At 39.0% G+C, this 18,690-nt stretch overlaps 1 protein-coding gene across 1 annotated transcript in view; it reads right to left on the bottom strand.

Annotated features, from left to right (window-relative positions):
• Positions 1-18,690, bottom strand: part of LOC149172416 (COP9 signalosome complex subunit 6-like) — a 156,024-nt gene that overhangs the window by 119,866 nt on the left and 17,468 nt on the right. Inside the window, exon 2 of the mRNA XM_089424319.1 lies at positions 2,552-2,640. Within this exon, the coding sequence (XP_089280445.1) occupies positions 2,552-2,640 (89 nt within the window). The remainder of the gene's footprint in view (positions 1-2,551; positions 2,641-18,690) is intronic.

Raw genomic sequence — 18,690 nt, 5'->3', positions numbered from 1 at the left:
TAAAGAGATGGCAATCAACTGGCAATAGTAACAACCAGCCCCAATCAAGGATTTTGGAGAAAGGTGGGAAGAAAGAAAGGAAAAAAAAAGTTAAATTAAGTGATTTTTATCACTTAACCCCGTAAAAATTTTATGTTTTGTTTTATTATATATAATGTCTTTCTTTATAGTGTGCACCAGCTGCAAGGCTGGTCATGATTGAATGCCTTTGGGCATTTTCAGAATGTAATTGTCCTTATTCTCAAGTTGAATAAAATTATGATTTTTCCTTGGGAAAAAAAGACCAGATCATTGAGATCTGACCACTCCAGTTTTTCTGGTTCCAGTTCAAAAATCGGTTTGATAGGTGGACCAAGTCAGTTACCGGTTCCGGTTCAAAAATCAGTTTGATAGGTAGACCAAGTCAGTTACCAGTTCCGGTTTTAAATACTATGGTCAGCAATCCAATTGAAACCACCCTATGGCCCCAAGGCTGGTTATTAGCTCAGAAATTAGGGCTGAATGATGAGATGAGTCAAGGAAGGGAATCTTTTCTGACTAGACTAAGAAGAACCCATATAAGGTTGAATAGGTATCCTGACAATATAGTACAAGCAATGAATTAGACAGGGGTTGATTACACTACAAAGCTTAGCTATCTATCACTGTGATCCCTCAACCCTAGTAAGGATTGAATGGTGGTGGTCAAAATTGTGAAAGGTTAAGGCTCCATCTAAGAGTATTGACTTGGGAAATGCTTCAAAAGGGGAACAAGATTGGCCCTAGAATGTTTCACTGTATAAAGCAAATGAGTAGACTACCACTCATATTTTCTTGTCCCGTTCATTCTCTATGCAGGTCTGGAAGGATTTCAAAACTTTGTTGGGTTTTCAGTATTAGTGGCATCAAGAGATTGTAGATATGAATTTCCAGAGTGGTTTATAAGAAGAAAGCCAAAGCCTTCTAGGGCAGTTCCCATTTTAGCCACTTAGGGAATATGACTGGCCCACAACTCTAGTTTCGTTGAAGATAAACCAATCCCATATTTTCAAAGCTCTGCCTAGGTATTGACTCTACTATCAATTTACAACCCTGATGTGCATATAAAGGAGAGGAGGGTTGTGGGAGCACTTTCAATAGAAGGTCATATGCTTGGAGTTTCTTCAACAGGGACTGTCAAGGACCAGGGCAGAGGTGCAGATTGGGATTTGTTTTATTTTTTTCAGATTCTCATTTCTTCATTACAAAGGATATATACTAGGAAAAGGAACAAATCATTGTTGGGGAATTCAAAGCTCTATTTTTACTTATGAAATCTGCAATTGAAAAAGGGATTGTCAAGTTTCAAATATTGAGGGATTCAATTCTAACTATAAATTGGATACAGAATAAGCTTCAGGTCCACGGTATTGGTTTATCCCCATTAGCTAAGCATTTGAAAAAAAAATCAAGGCAGATTCAAGAGGTATCTTTCAGACATGTCTAGACGGAGCTCAATGTTCAAGATAATACACTTTCTAAAGATGGTTTATGTTAAATTCTTTTATACCAGATCTGAATTAATTTACTTTAACAATTTATTAAAACCCTAGAAAATATTTATCTCAGAAATTTCTGAAATTGCTAATAAAATAATCACACTGGTATGTTAACTCGGCCCCTGGAATTGACCATCCTAAAGAAACTCGGCACTGGAGAAATGGACCTGTCTCACCAGAAAATTGCCCCCCTTTCTTCTCACCTCATACAATCCCTGCGCAATTGAGAAAATCAGCCTCTCAGGATGTTTCAGCCTCCTCTACAATTTGGGCTTCCTCTTAAACAACTCGGCCTCCCTAGCAATCAATGGCTAGGATTAAATCCCAAGCCTGACTTGAGCTCAACGGTCAAGATTATATCTAAGTTCCTCAAATAATTTTACTATTTATCCATAGAGCTTTGGCCTAATAGTCCACCATAATTAATTGAATTAATTATTGTACTTTTCCTAAGTTAACCTTAGGAAGAAATTGTAAAATCACTTACTCCCCCAAGCAAGCACCTAAAGAGGCAATCAAATATCTTCTACATGCCTAGACACCGAGCCAATGTAGAAAACCTTCCGAGGCTACAAAATCAACAGTTTACAATTGATGGAAAATCAATCAGATCATTGGAGATGAATATTAGGAGAGGCTTTTAGTCTCCTCCAAAAAAAGTTTTTCAGCTTTTTCTTGAAAGTGGCTATCAATGTAATTTTTTGACAGGCTTTGATCTCATTACTTGATAGGTGCTTTGATTCAATGTAATGTAAGTTCTTTGAACATGCCAACTTCAAGATTATATTTCTAATGAATGGTCGGTAGAATTATAGGCAATTCAGTGATGTTTACAGATAAGAGCACAAGAATTGACAACTATGCATCGTGCACCATATGGAATGTATTTCTAATTCTTCTTGAATGAAAAATAAGTTTTTTTTCTTGAAAAAAGTTTCAAAAGATGTTCATCCAAGTTGATTTACAGTTTAGGAAAAGACCCTTGCTTCAATAACAAAACAATAGAAGGCAACTGTTATGTCAGCACAACTTACAGATTTGTGAATTTGCATGTCTGTCTCTTTAACATCACTCCCAGTTGAATACCAACCAAGAATATCATATTTAGGAAAAACCTTCTTATCTGCACAATACAAAATTCCAGTGCTTGTTACCAAGAAATGCAAGATTATAAAACACAATTACACTGTCTAAATTTGGAATGTCAAGAAGGTATAAATCATATTATTGCTACATTAAATTTGGAATGTCAAGAAGGTATAAATCATATTATTGCTACATAACATAAACACACAATATTTTGGCATCTTCAAGCCATCATACAAGGCAGAAACCGAATACATAGAAACTGAAACTGAAGGGGCAGATTATTGAATCAAAGAAAAAAAGAAAAACCCCACATTAAGAGTTACGAGCATTCAAGAAATAGAGGTCATTTATCATGTATGTACAGTATCAAGACTGTCAATAACTTCCCAGCACCTAACAATTAACAGCATTGAAAACTTTTTTGCAAAATAATTAATTTCATACAAGCTTCTCAAAACTTTATTCAACAATGAACAGAATTTGGAAGTTCAAGAAGGTATAAATCATATTATTGCCACATAACACAAACACACAACATTTTGGCATCTTCAAGCCACCATACAAGGCAGAAGCTGAAGGGGCCGATTATTGAATCAAAGGAAAAAAAGAAAAACCCCACATTAAGAGTTACGAGCATTCAAGAAATAGAGGTCATTTATCATGTATGTACAGTATCAAGACTGTCAATAACTTCCCAGCACCTAACAATTAACAGCATTGAAAACTTTTTTGCAAAATAATTAATTCCATACAAGCTTCTCAAAAATTTATTCAACAATGAACAAAATTTGGAATTTCAAGAAGGTATAAATCATATTATTGCCACATAACACAAACACACAACATTTTGGGATCTTCAAGCCATCATACAAGGCAGAACCTGAAGGGGCAGATTATTAAATCAAAGGAAAAAAGAAAAATCCTACATTAAGGGTTTCGAGCATTCAAGAAATAAAGGTCATTGATCATGTATGTACAGTATCAAGACTGTCAATAACTTCCCAGCACCTATCAATTAACAGAATTGAAAACTTTAATGCAAAATAATCAATTAACATGAATACCCAGGGGCTTTTTTTCGGCGTCCAGAATCACTCCAAAAAACAGTAGATAAGATAAGATAATTATATTATTGTCAAACAAATGACCACAAAAGTAAGTCAAATGGACTGCTGAGTATAATGATGTCAATACAAAGCAGGAGTACTAAAAATCTTCTATACAAAGAACAAAAAGTAAGTAGAGTAATCTTCAGCCAACCACTGCTCAAAATTATGTCTCATTTGACTTAAATTCCTCTTAATCTAATAGAAAACAATATCTGAAAATCCCTAAACAATTTTCCTCCATCCACTATTGGCTGATTACTTTTCTTTGACATTAGAAGCACTAATAATAAGCACCCGAGCATTTTTTTCAGAGTTGTAGACAGACACAATTTTGGAAACCAGGAGAAAAAAAATGGAGTGTGGTCTTCACACAATTATGTGTCTCCATTCCACTTAAGCTCCTCTTAATCTAATTCAATATCAATATCTGAAAGTCACTACAAATTATTCCCTCCAACCTTCTTCATCCAATTACTTTTCTTTGACGATTAAGAGTCCCATTCGTCCTTGAATGAGGATAACCACTATAAAAGCCCCAGGGACTCAGAGGAACAAAAGTCAAAAGAATCTCAACTATGATTTTATGCATAACAATAAGGACATTCAAGACTCATCTAACAATATTGTTATACCTGACATAACAACCAGAGAGTAACTGCCACCAAATGATGCCAAAATAATTTCCCTTTATATATAACAGGACGAACATAAGACTCTAGACTAAAGGAGGTTCAACTTCTGATTGGCAAGCAAAATGAGCATTGAGAACAAACAAGGGCAAGCATCAGTGCATAATGTTAAGGATGCTGACAACGAGGATTCCTCTGAAAAGCGAAAGTGTTACAAATTTCCAACCCAAACATGAAGAGAAGAACTGGTCTTGAAGAAGGAACTGATTGATGTTATTCCCTTTGAATATAACAGAGCAAACATAAGACTTTTAACTTGAGGAGAGACAAGGTGAGGTCCAACTTCTAAATTTCAAGCACAATGACCAGTGAGGAACAAGTAAGGCCAAATTTCTGATCGTCGAGGAGAATTGATAGACAAACAAGAGAAGAATTGGTCTTAAACAAAATCTGAGTGCATATGACAGAACAAACATAAAACTCTAGGCTAGAGGTAAGATAACATAATTTTATTAATGTCCAACGAATGACCATAAATAGGTCAATGGGACTGAAGAATACAACCAGTACAAGTACAATGTGGGAGTCTAAACGCAACTCCTAGAAAATGCCAAAGCTAAATCTAGGAATAAAATGAAGTAAAGAAGGATACAATAATAGGGCATCCTCGTAAACATGTATATAACCGGATCATGTAGAAGGCTAAGTGAATTAGTCCAGGGCTGGAGGTCGATGATTGTCAAGAACAATGAGCACTGAGAGAAGACAAGAAAAACATCAATGCTTATCGTTAAGGATGCCTACAACTAGGATCCTTTTGACAAGTTAGAAGGTTTTACAGATTTGCAAGCAGACTAAGAAGATAAAAAATGGTCTTAAACATGTAACTGATTGAAGTAAACATGAGAATTTGATTATGGTTCTAATTCGTGTATACTAGGCTACTAACCTCTAGAATGGAAGATCTTAGGTATTCTGTTCTGGAGTTCCTTGGAAAGGTTTATCATACTGAATGTGCTCAAACTTTACTGATGGCAATGAGAGTGCTTACACCAGGATGTGTCAAGTGCTTATATCAGGATGTGTCATAACTTGCAGAAGCTAGCAGTTATCTAAGAATCTGTAGCTGTTTCATTACCCACAGGTTTATCACTCAAACTTGTCATTGTAATCATCTTTGTTGTGGACTTGTAGCACTGATTTGTTACGTGTTTCTACCCCAACTTACTTCTCGTCTTCTTAATTTCACTGCAATTATTTATCATATTCTGCAAACTAATCTTACATCAACAGAATCAAAACAGCTTAAGACAAGTTTGCTTATTAGTCCAGGGCTGGAGGTTGATGATTGTCAAGAACAATGAGCACTGAGAGAAGACAAGAAAAACATCAATGCTTATCATTAAGGATGCCTACAACTAGGATCCTTTTGACAAGTTAGAAGGTTTTTACAGATTTGCAAGCAGACTAAGAAGATAAAAAATGGTCTTAAACATGTAACTGATTGAAGTAAACATGAGAATTTGATTATGGTTCTAATTCGTGTATACTAGGCTACTAACCTCTAGAATGGAAGATCTTAGGTATTCTGTTCTGGAGTTCCTTGGAAAGGTTTATCATACTGAATGTGCTCAAACTTTACTGATGGCAATGAGAGTGCTTACACCAGGATGTGTCAAGTGCTTATATCAGGATGTGTCATAGCTTGCAGAAGCTAGCAGTTATCTAAGAATCTGTAGCTGTTTCATTACCCACAGGTTTATCACTCAAACTTATCATTGTAATCATCTTTGTTGTAGACTTGTAGCACTGATTTGTTACGTGTTTCTACCCCAACTTACTTCTCGTCTTCTTAATTTCACTGCAATTATTTATCATATTCTGCAAACTAATCTTACATCAATAGAATCAAAACAGCTTAAGACAAGTTTGCTTATGGTGTCAAGGTGTTTACATCAGAATGTGTCATAGCATGTAGTAGAAGCAAGCAGTTATCTAAGAATCTGTAATTGCTTCATTACCTGCAGGTTTATAAGATATCCACTCAGGCCTGTCATTGTCATCCTCTTTGTTTCAACTTGTATTGCTCATTTGTTAGGTATTTCTACCCCAGGTTACCCTCGTCTTATTTTTTTAGGTTTGACTACAATTCCTTCTCATTATCTGCAAACTAATCTTATGTCAACATACTAGATCTTAGCCAATGGTCATGCTCAAACCGGGGGAATGTCTTATACCATGTTACCATCTTATCCAATGGCCATGCTCCTTCCTGCAGGATGTCATGTACCATAGTTTTCCTGTGAACTCTAAATAGTATAAATGGAATTAGCAGCAACATTGAAAAATAAAATTAATAACAACAGCTGTTTTGTACAGAACTATCTCTTCAAGTAAATTACATAAATTACTTTCTACTTGTAGATTAAATAGGAAACAATATGTAAATATTATTAAATTAAAAAAGAAAGAAACTCAGTCAAATTCGTTTTGATTTATCTTAACCGGAGTGCGACCAATTTCAACGAGTAGATTAGTTAACAAAAGATTTTACACAAGTTTGGCACAATACAGAGTGAAAAACAATTAAAATTGGAGAACCCAAAAAGAGATAAATTGTTAAAATCAGATATAGTTATCTTAATTTAATGGGCTGAAAAGAGGGCATAATAATGATATGAAGTGGGAAAATGTATCTCAAGGGACTGCAAGAACTGCCCCTAATTCTCTTGCATACTATTACAGAAATTCATCTTCACATAACGGTGAAAACTTCGAATTAACCATCACTAATATGACTGAAATTCCTTCCAAGCAGATTAAATTAGAACACCATCTAGTTAAATATTTATGGTAGGTCGTTGGCTGTATTGAGAAAATGGAAAACCACAGATCCCACTCAATTAACTTTGACTTAGCAAACTACTTGACAGAATTCAGTGCAAGACAGAAAATTAAATAAATGAATGCTTTTATTAATTTAACAGGCAAGAAGAAGTGTCCATCAGATAAGGCGACAGAGAGTAACAGCCCACAGCTGTCGTACCACAGGCAGGCAGCAGCAGTTCCATTACCACACTTTAAGGCTCCTCACGTGAGAGAGGCACTGGTTATAAAAGCATTGTGTAGCACGGGTTTCAAATTCGTCCATCAATTCTTAGCATGAAAGGACACCTCCATAGTTTCAAAGAAGAACAATCCCATCCAGCTCCTACATGCCTGGTTTATTGTGTCAGTGGGCTGCAAGAGGATGCAAAGTTCAAGTGAGTAGAGACAAGAGTTGAGACAATGCGGTTTGATGTTCTTGCTGAAGGGAGAGATCGAATATACTCAACCCTGTCTGGTTTTTGAGGCCTTGAAGTGAAAAAATGAGAGGAGGGTCGCAAGAGGCACAGTAGGCCTCCAAAAGGGGAAAAGGGAAGAGGGGTGGAAAACTCCTAAGGAACAGAACAAGGAAAGTGGAGATTGTTGACATACACAGAGGCTACCTACTTCGTCGTTCAGAAAGCACTAAGATGCATGTGAAGCTCATATAATCTGGCATTAGGTAGACCACAGAAGTGAGCTCCAACCCCAGGTTATGTGGGGAATGAGAAGGTTGGCAGAGTCATACCTGACACACGACATTCCAGAGGCATAGATTCAAAATATGCAAAGATAGTTGATTTATACTGGCATTAAGTAGTTGCCTCTAACATTGGAAGGCAAAAGGCCAATCCTGTTCTGGAAAAGTTGGAAAAGATGCAAAGCGAATATGATGAATCCATCAATGCAATTCTCAGATCAGGTTAGGAGTACATTGGAGAGAAATACAAAACTTAGTAAGCCCCAGATGCTGTAGCTGAGGGGATGCAAGCTGGGACCCCTTCAAATTCAATCAACATGAACACTGAAGCATGGGAATGGCCTCCAGGCCTGTTTTGCTTCCTCTTGCTTTTATGAAGAATATTTCTTTAGTTCTAGGTTTTTGCCTTATATGCCACCTAGTTTAAGGACTATTTCTACTGTTAGTTACATGGACGATAATACTGTCAGTATTTTAGACTTCAGTGGCCTCTAGCCCAATTTTGCTTCTGAACAATGGCATATTTTCTGCATACCTAAGCACTTCATTAAAATTTGTTATTTTTTGGATAATAGAGCGGTGAGCCTAGTTCAATTAGGCCTCACCCTCTAATCAATTGTGCTATTTATCCGTATAGTAATAGAATAGTGTCTAACTTAACAAAATATCAGGCAACAGGAAGTGGCACACATCAAAAATAAGATTTGTTATTTTTGGCTGAACCTTAAGACGCAATATAAAAAGAAAAAGATTAAATATTTTGTAGATTTTTCTGTATTTTTTCTATCATTATTTCTGAATTTCGGAGCAATCTGTATAATTCAGTGTAATTTTATACTCAAGTATAATTTTATATCATCCATATTTCCAAATCTGTTTTCTTCCAAATGCCAAATTTGTCGAAAATACCAACCCCCAACTCCCCTGGAACCAACAAGCCTACCAAACTTTTCAAACTTGTTAACTATGAATTCAATATAAAATTACGGCGTTAAACATATTTATGCTGAAATTAATCTCCATCGCCAAGCAGCAGGAAACGTTCCTGATTTATAGAAGTAAATTTACCTTGTAATTTCTGAGATGAGGATATTTCACACTCTTTATTGGTGTTAATTACTTTTAAGTAAAATAAATCACCTATCACAAAATATGCTAAAGTATAAATGTTTTAAAGGTAGGTGAGATGCTTTAATCGTGCAAAACTTTAACAAATCATCTTGGGGCCTAACTTTTAGCGCAACGCAGTCCAAAGCCACTGCAACTCTAATATGAAATTCAATGTTTGTCTAAAGCATACCTAGAAGGCTTAAGTGTGCAATATTTCATGGGATTATCAAAATTAACATCCAGAAAAGTATTTGATTCATCAAACTAATAATTTCGCTCTGAAAATATTTAAGGGGTGGTAGCTGCCAAGTGGGGTGATTATTTGCCCCAGAGGACAAGTTGAAATATCCTACATGGGGTCTGGGAGATGACACGAACAACTAGGCTGAAGCATATGCTCTCTTGCAAGGTTTAATTCAGGCCCAAGCCCATAATATGAATAATTTGATCATCATAGGCAACTCTAGGAATCTAATATGTCATCTAGTCTAAGGCACACTCCCAGCAGATGTAAAATTGAATAGCATCCTCAAGAGAATCAAAACACTTCTAAATAAGATTTATTCCTACTCTATGTTTCATATGTTGAGACAGAATAATCAGGATGCAGACCAAATGTCCAATAAGGGAATTAAAAAGGCCATTGGAACCTTGTTGCTTAATGGACACAAGAGATATTATCCCATTCCTTAATGAAGAGGAGTATAATTTTAAGTGAATTGAGCCACCTCAGGTGTTGGTCACAGGGGACAAAGAAAAGGGAATTGTGGCATGCAAGTGTCAAAGGTATAGCAAGCATCTCTACCTCAAAGAGTGCTCCGACATTACCCTTGGGTTGGCAAGGAGAGGCAAGCACATTAGGCCAAGTGATCCAAAATGGATCTTGGATAGACTTCTAAGTCTAAAGTGTTCCTCACAGAGGAAAATGAAAGTCTAGGGCTGCTCTTGGAAATAGTCTCATTGCATAGATCTTCTCATTTTGAATCTACTGCAACTTGAATGGGCTAAAATGGACTTCGGATGAAGAAGTTATCGCAGAAAGAAGATTGCCATTGTCCTTTGAAAAGGAGGCAAATTCTTGTAAAAATAAGCTTAAGGCCTTATATGCATAAATCGCATCGGAGATGTTAAAAGGAGGACTTAAAGCAAAGGCGGAAGGACCCCCGATTAGCGATCTCCGACTTATCGCATCAGAGGTAGGCCTTCGCCCGATATCGGGACCCTAGGCAGAGCGATATGCGATTGCGATTGTGATCGGCCGATCGGCAGATCGACGATCGACACACCCAAGAGGAAAGGACCCTAGGCACTACGATATGCCGATTGCGATTTGCGATTGGAGCCTATAGCACTGATCGGAGATATCGGCGATCGATGATCCCTGATACAAAGGGTCGTTGGGCACACGACATGCGATAAGCCAATAAGGCCAGACCCGGTGGGAATTATAAGCCCGATTTCATAATATTCAAAATCCGGAAATTCGGATTTTCAATGTATTTCCCGTGTAAATGGGTTTTTGGCCATTTAGCCATGCGACTTGCGATTTGCGATAGAAAGCCGAACCCGAAAGGTTTATAGATGCAGCTTTGTGTTATTTGAGTTTCGTGGTAAGCGGAATTTCGGGCGGGCCTCAAGCGGTAAGTGGTATTGGACGGGCTTCGCCCAATCCCATACACTAGCTGACACGTGGCATGGCGCAGGAGAGAGAAAACTGTCTTTTCGGGCGAGTAATCTCCATGCACATAAGCCACCCGAAATGGCTATCAGTCGTTGGATCGGAGATCACGCAGATCAACAGTGGGCTTGCGACAGCCATAAAAGGGCGGACCCGATAGGGATATGAGCGCGACTTCATAGAATTTGAAGTTCAGGGTTTTGCACCTAATATTGTATTTCCAGTAAATCTCTGTATATTGGAATTTTGTTCCATTTTCGAGTTTTGCCTGAAGGAAGGCCCCGATTCCTTTGTAACTGCCCCTGATCATTGTGCCACACTGCAAGTGGGCGTTTTATAGACAATGATGCGTTTGTAACGCAGAGAGAGCCACAGAGCCAGATGGCCAGTCGAAGAGACAAGGAGCAGAAGAAGCCGCAGAGGAATGATTACATGCAGAGAAACGGCTGGGGAAGCCGCAAAGCCAGAAGGATGCCTCAAGAAAGCCAGAGAGCTCAATTGACAAGGTAGCGGGAAGCGCAGGCAACTGAGGGAGGTTTTGGAGTCGCTTGGAGGTCGAGCGAAAAACCAGCGAGCCAAAAGCCGAGAGCCAGAGCTAGAAAGCCTGAGAGCTTCAGAGCCAGGGATAAGATGGTGTTCTAAGCCCATTGTGTTATGTGTAAACTAGTGGAGTTGAGCGCGGAGCTTGTAAAAGAAGTTAAGCCATAATCCCAGAGAGCCTAGTTGAGTTGACTAGAGCTCAAGGAGACGTAGCCCAAGAGTTTTGGGTGAACTCCATATTATATTGCCATTATGTGTGATTGCTTGTTGCTGCATTATTTACTGTCACATGTATTTACATATCAGCATAAACAACCGAATTTAAAGCGTTGAACAGTTAAAAATAAACACAAGCATACACCTATTTCAAGCATTATTAATTCCGCAATTGGTTAATTATAAGATCTTGGGAATATTTAAGCTTTAGAAGTGGGAGAGCTTCTTGTAAGCTTGACAAGAAGCCTTTAGTGCCCCATTTTCAGATCAGGTGGTATCGAAGCCTGAGATTGATTAACCCCACCTTCAAACAAAGTTATATCAGAATGCTTGATTGACAGAGCAAAGATTGCTTGTCTGAAAGGTGCTTGGGCAGTCAAGGACTGATTGTCTGATTGATTGTATGCTTGTTTGCAGATTAAGTATTGTTTGAGTTTGCAGAGGTGAAGGGAAAGCTATTGATAGCTCAGTCCAGGAGAGGACAAGAAGGAAGAAGGGCTGAAGGCATTCTTCTTATCCCAAAGGACCTCAAGGCAATCCTTGAAGCATAAGAGGTTTGTTGCAAAAGGTTGTTGAATAAGCTCTTTATTAATCTTGTTTGAAGTTCTTTTGTTCATTGGCATAATGACTACTTCTACAAGTGAGTCCTCAAATTCTGCTTTCTTCACAAGATTCTTTGATGAAGACAAGAAGCAAGACTTGTTCACCATGATGGATATGGTGAGGGAAATGTATGAGGATGGAAGGAAGAGCAGCATACTTAGAGAGCAATTGAATTCCGTGGAGGAAGAGAAGCAGATGCTTTCTGACAAATTGCAGGAAATGGAGAGGCAACTTCATATTGCAAATATGAACCTGAAAAGGATGCATGAGTTGGAGTCACAGCTCTTTGTTGCCAAAGAAGCCTTAGTCAAGTATCAGCTTGAAAAAGAGGTAAACCATTCTTGTTTGTCTTCAAATTCTTCTAAGAATGCTTGTATTGGTTCTTTTGAAAAGCATACCAAAGACATAGGTTCCAAGCTAATGTCCTAAATGGGCTATGAAGGAAAGGGCTTGGGCAAACATGCATAAGGTATTGTTGATCCAATAATAGTTGAGAAAAGGCCTAAGCACTTGGGTCTTGGCTATGGACAGTCTTATGGAGAAAGTTCCAAAGCTGCCATGAAGGCCATTGAAACAGTTCCATTTCAAGTCTTCTACCTCAAGAGTGTGAAGATTGTATTCAGAAGGAATGCAATAGTTTGAAACATCATTTACAGGACGCAGGTGTTCAAAAGCACACACTTGAACCAGAGAGTTGCGGAAACTCTAAAAGCCTTGAAGAGATTGATGGTGTTCCAAAGGGAGCCACTTCTTCATTTGATTCACCTCCTCATGAAGGCAATAAAGGTGAAAGCGAAAGGTATAAATCTAGTTCTAATCATGTTCCTTTTGATTTTGTAAAGCATGATCAATTTCCACATAGATATGGTAAAAGAATTGCATGTTCCTTTTATGGTTTGGATAACCATAATGTTTCTAGATGTTGGAAAAGGATAGCCACATGCAAGAAATTTTTGAAGGGAAGGAAGCAAGAAGCCAAAGGTCCATTGGACAAGGCAAATCATGTTGTCAAGAGGATGCACATGTGTTGCGGTTACTGCCATAAGCAAGGGCATCTTGCTAAAAGATGTTGGACTCTGAATCCAACAACGCTTCCACAAAAGCTTAAGAAAGTTTAAAGAGAAAGGATGATTCACATGTTGATGCTGATGTGCAGACAAAGGAAAGACCTTTGAAATGGATTGGTAAAAAATGGTTAGAGTTCTTATCCAATTAAGATTGCATATCTATTGATGCATCTATTTGCATTTCTTTGTTAATGAGATGCAAGTTGCAGGATTTTACCAGGAAGGTGAATGGAAAAGTTGAGTAGGAGACTCACTTTGTTGTTGCAACATTATATTCATTTCAACTTCGAAAGTATAGTGTGCTTAAGCAAAAGTTTAAGGATGAAATGCATGCATAAGCTTGATGTGCATGAACACAGGGATGTTGATGTTGTCCTTGTATTTGAACATGTATGTGTAATTAACTTGAAGGGTTGATTGCTTTGACATGCATGTAATGCAAAATTGACTTGAGAAAAGTTGATGTGGTCTCCAAGATGGAGATAATGATGAAGTGTTTCATCTTTTGAAAAAGAGTCCTACATGTCTTTTTCTACATGCTTGACTTGAAGGGTCATTTGTTTTAAATGCATGTTTTGTGGGTTTGTTATCTACTCCATCATTTGTACGCAGATGTAAGACATGGAAGTGTTCACAAGATGTGAAAACCTGTTTCTTTTGTTGAAGCAAGAGTTTATGCCATCCAGTTGTTGTCTGTATTTCTGTTATTGTTAACAGTTGTTGACAACTTGTCAAACAGGTACAAATGAAAATTTTGTGAAGCAGTTGTAACTTCACATTTGTTTGAGCCACCTTGGATCAATGATCAAGGCAGAGAAGTTCAAACTACCTTCTGGGACCATTTCAGCAGGAGTTCTGCATGAAGTCAAGGAGGAAAACAGTTCTTCCCAAGAGGACCAGCACATCCAAGAAGGAGAGTGGTCAAAGGCTTTGGTTCAGAGGCGTTATGCAGAGGCAAGTGTATGGAGGTTGAAAGAAGAGGGTGTTGTTATTCTCATTTACTGTTTAGATCAGTATGTTAGTCTTTTGGAGACCAAAAGTTCTTTTAGTGGGAAGGCGTGATCCAAAATGGATCTTGGATAGATTTCCAAGTCTAAAGTGTTCCTCACAGAGGAAAATGAAAGTTTAGGGCTGCTCTTGGAAATAATCCCATTGCATAGATATTTTCATTCTGAATCTACTGCAACTTGAATGAGCTAAAATGGACTTCGGATGAAGAAGTTATCGCAGAAAGAAGATTGCCATTGTCCTTCGGAAAGGAGGCAAATTCTTATAAAAATAAGCTTAAGAACTTATATGCATAATTCGCATCGGAGATGTTAAAAGGAGGACTTAAAGCAACAGCAGAAGGACCCCCGATTAGCGATCTCCGACTTATTGCATCAGAGGTAGGCCTTCGCCCGATATCGGGACCCCAGGCAGAGCGATATGCGATTGCGATTGCGATCAGTCGATTGGTTGATCAGCGATCGGCACACCCAAAAGGGAAGGACCCCAGGCACTGCGGTATGTTGATTGCAATTTGCGATTGGAGCCGATAGCGATGATCGGAGATATCGGCGATCAGCGATTGAGTGATCGGTGATCCCCGATACAAAGGGTCGTTGGGCACGCAACTTGCGATAAGCCGATAAAGGCCAGACCCGATGGGAATTATAAGTCCGATTTCATAATATTTGAAATCCGAAAATTTGGATTTTCAATGTATTTCCCGTGTAAATGGGCTTTTGGCCATTTCACCATGTGATTTGCAATAGCAAGCCGAACCTGAAAGGTTTATAGATGTGCCTTTGTGTTATTTGAGTTCCGTGGTAAGCGGGATTTCGGGCGAGCCTCAGGCGGTAAGTGGTATTGGACCGGCTCCGCCCGATCCCATACACTGGCCAACAAGTGGCATGGCGCAGGAGAGAGAAAACCACCTTTTCGTGCGGGTAATCTCCGTGCACATAAGCCACCCGAAATGGCTGTTAGCCGTTGGATCAGAGATCATGCAGATCAACAGTGGGCTTGCGACAGCCATAAAAGGGCGGACCTGATAGGGATATGAGCGTGATTTCATAGAATTTGAAGTCCGGGATTTTGAGCCCAATAGTGTATTTCCGGTAAATCTCTGTGTATTGGAATTTTGTTCCATTTTCGGGTTTTGCCTGAAGGAAGGCCTCAATTCCTTTGTAACTGCCCCTGATCATTGTGCCACACTGCAAGCAGACATTTTATAGACAATGATGCGTTTGTAACGCAGAGAGAGCCATAGAGCCAGATGGCCAGTCGAAGAGACAAGGAGCAGAAGAAGCCACAGAGCCACAGAGGGATGATTACACGCAGAGAAACGGCTGGGGAAGCCGCAGAGCCGGAAGGATGCCTCAAGAAAACCAGAGAGCTCAATTGATGAGGTAGCGCGAAGCGCAGGCAGCTGAGTGAGGTTTTGGAGTCGCTTGGAGGTCGAGCGAAAAACCAGAGAGCCAAGAGCCGAGAGCCAAAGCCAGAGCTAGAGCCAGAGCCGAGAGCTCGAGCCAGAGCCAGAAAGCCTGAGAGCTTCAAAGCCAAGGATAAGATGGTGTTTTAAGCCCATTGTGTTCTGTGTAAACTAATGGAGTTGAGCATGGAGCTTGTAAAAGAAGTTAAGCCATAATCCCAGAGAGCCTAGTTGAGTTGACTAGAGCTCAAGGATACGTAGCCCAAGAGTTTTGGGTGAACTCCATATTATATTGCCATTATGTGTGATTGCTTGTTGTTGCATTATTTACTCTCACATGTATTTACATATCAGCATAAACAACCAAATTTAAAGTGTTGAACAGTTAAAAATAAACACAAGCATACACCTATTTCAAGCATTATTAATTCCACAATTGGTTAATCATAAGATCTTGGGAATATTTAAGCTTTGGAAGTGGGAGAGGTTCTTGTAAGCTTGACAAGAAGCCTTTAGTGCCCCATTTTCAGATCACCAAGAAAGATCAAGCAAGTCGTGAGGTCATGAAGCATCGTGTCTGAGTGTGGAGGAGGTTGGCACGAGCTCTCCAAGATCATCCATCCATTTAGTTATGAATTGTTTAGTGAATGGAGCTCAGCTCGTATCAGGTGGCAAAGGGATATCAGTTCTATGGTGGTTTGACTTCAATCCCAAGTGATGACTGATCCAGTTCAAAGTGGGAAATGCATTGTTCCAAGAGGGATGTTTTAAACTTGGTGGCTGTAGCACAGTGGGAAATGCATTGTTCCAAGAGGGATGTTTTAAACTTGGTGGCTGTAGCACCTTCTGAAATCATTGTATCAGTTGGAGGCTAGATTTCAAGTACTATTGAATGTTCAAACAACAATAGGAAGGGAAATCATAATTGCACATTTACTATGGTATGTCATGAGAGATCAGGGTATCAGACAGACAGGTATGTGTATAATGGCTTCAATAATAACTCATTTAATTTAGGAAATGAATTTATCAATGCCTGGTAGTCTCTATTTGTGGCATTTGTTAGGGGAAGGAAAGCCAAAATTGAAATTGTGCAATCCATCTCCCCACAGGCTGTGCATGGGTTGTGCTTTCGGGAAGATGACAGTTAGGTCTGCGTACTCCATCTGGTGTCTGTTTTGTAAGAAGTTCGAGATCAAGCAGTTCAGTGACACGAATATGTAACGTCCTCTACAAATTGAGGACGAATGGGACGAAGTAGCCTATCAATCCCTTTAAGCTATAGAGTTCCAAAAAAGAAAAAAAACCCCAAAAATTGCCATTGTTGGGTAAGTTTTGGGGCAGCTGGACAAAGAAACCCAAAATTGGGGCTTGGAGTAAAGTTTACTCAATCATTTTAGAAGAAAAGACCCCTCTAGGAAATCTACAAATATGAAAGGGATGAATTCATTTTGGATCATCAAGATTAGGATCATCTTATTCTATTCTTGACCTTTAGCTCTGAGGGTTTCAAGACCCCTTTTCTTCTTATCAACTTCGGTGGCAAAGGATTTCACCCTAGTTGACACCCCTCACTTTCTTTCCTCTGTTTGGCACATGATTCCTGTCTGGGCAGCAAATTCTGTAAAGACTAAACTTTGTATGGAAAGCGAATTTTGTGAGGTTTAATCTTTGTTCTGACACCGGGATTTTATCTGAGCAAGTTCTTGTGGTGGTTTACCTACGTTGGCACTAAGGCGCCGAGTGTCCTGTTGCAAGGAATAAGTTCTACGAAGCAGACGCAATTTGAATGGGAATGAAGCCCTGAAACTAAGCAGAAAAAGAGAAGCGAAGCTCCCAAAACAAGGATCTCCCAGGTGTGGAAAAGGCGGAATTTTGTGGCTAAGCTCGGGTAGGACTACGGGTTCCTGTTGTGGCACAATCTAGAGTTTCTGTGATCGTTGCGGATCCTTGTAGCTAGTTACGGAACTTGTGTTGAGGGAGCCATGCCATTTGAACCTGTTTTTGGGGACACGTACCAGTATTACAGGTTGTGGTGGCATTTTTGTGGGCTCGGATTCCCCGTAGTTGACAGAAATCCAAGCGTTGACTTCTGGCAGTGAACCCTGACCAAGTGAGGATCGGATTCCCTGTTGCTGACAGAAGACCAATCATTGACAGTCAAGGGTTGACTTCTCTGTGCCAGCAGACTTTGAACAAGCAAGGTATTAAAGTTGGCATCCAGATTAGTCTTAGATTCATAGTGATTTCGCTGGTGCTAATTAGGGCTTTTGGGGTTAACCCTAGATCTGATTTTAGCGCAAGGGATTACAATTGAAGTATGTATTATTAAAGGGCCGAAGACAACCTGAAGGCATAAGGTCATCGGATCAAAACTTTAATTTATCTTCTGAACTACGGTAGTTTGTGATGACTGTTGGCATATAAACTGTTGAATTGTCTACTTGATTATAGTCTAAGAAGTGAATTCGAACAATTGATACTGGATTGTTAAATAATTGTTGTTTACTTCATGCCATTGCATTCATATTTATTGGACTATAGAGTTATTTCTGGTCAATAATTGCAATACTGTTAATTACATTTGACTATACTGTTATCATCTGGTTGCACACAGTATTTGAAATTTTATTTAAACCCTAGTCATTCAAGGGTAAAACTAGGGCAAAATTCCACTGCTATATTACAGTGGTAGCAGAGCGTTGGAATCCTGCCATCCTATGAGTTTGATGCATGTTTCCAGGAGATAACAGTAACATTACAATCAAGAAGAAGAAGGTTAATCGCAGGGCAACAGTGGAGGGTAAGGAAGAACGAGGAGATCCAGCAACAAGAGCATGGGTGCAAAAATTGGACACCTACTTCAGGCTCAACCCTATGGCGGAAACAGATGCGATCCAATTGGCCACATTGCATCTAGAAAGGGAAGTGCATGAATGGTGGTATCATGGTCTAGTAACTTTGAGGCATGCCAACATCACTTCTTATGAAGATTTTACTCAAAGGTTGATAGAAATATTTGACCAAAAGAACCTAGATATCCACTTCAAAGAATTGGCACTTCTGAAGCAGCTAAGATTGCATGAAGAGTTCATTGCAGAATTTGAATGTATCGCTGTCATGGTAACAGATATATCCGAACAAAGATTAG

The sequence above is a fragment of the Pinus tabuliformis genome, chromosome 4_2 (genome assembly GCF_031772625.1).
Source record: "Pinus tabuliformis cultivar Carrire ecotype Pingquan chromosome 4_2, CPIR1, whole genome shotgun sequence".
NCBI classification, from domain to species: Eukaryota; Viridiplantae; Streptophyta; class Pinopsida; order Pinales; family Pinaceae; genus Pinus; species Pinus tabuliformis.
The sequence above is the reverse complement of the archived record's forward strand: the minus strand, read 5'-3'. Positions and strand labels throughout refer to the sequence as shown.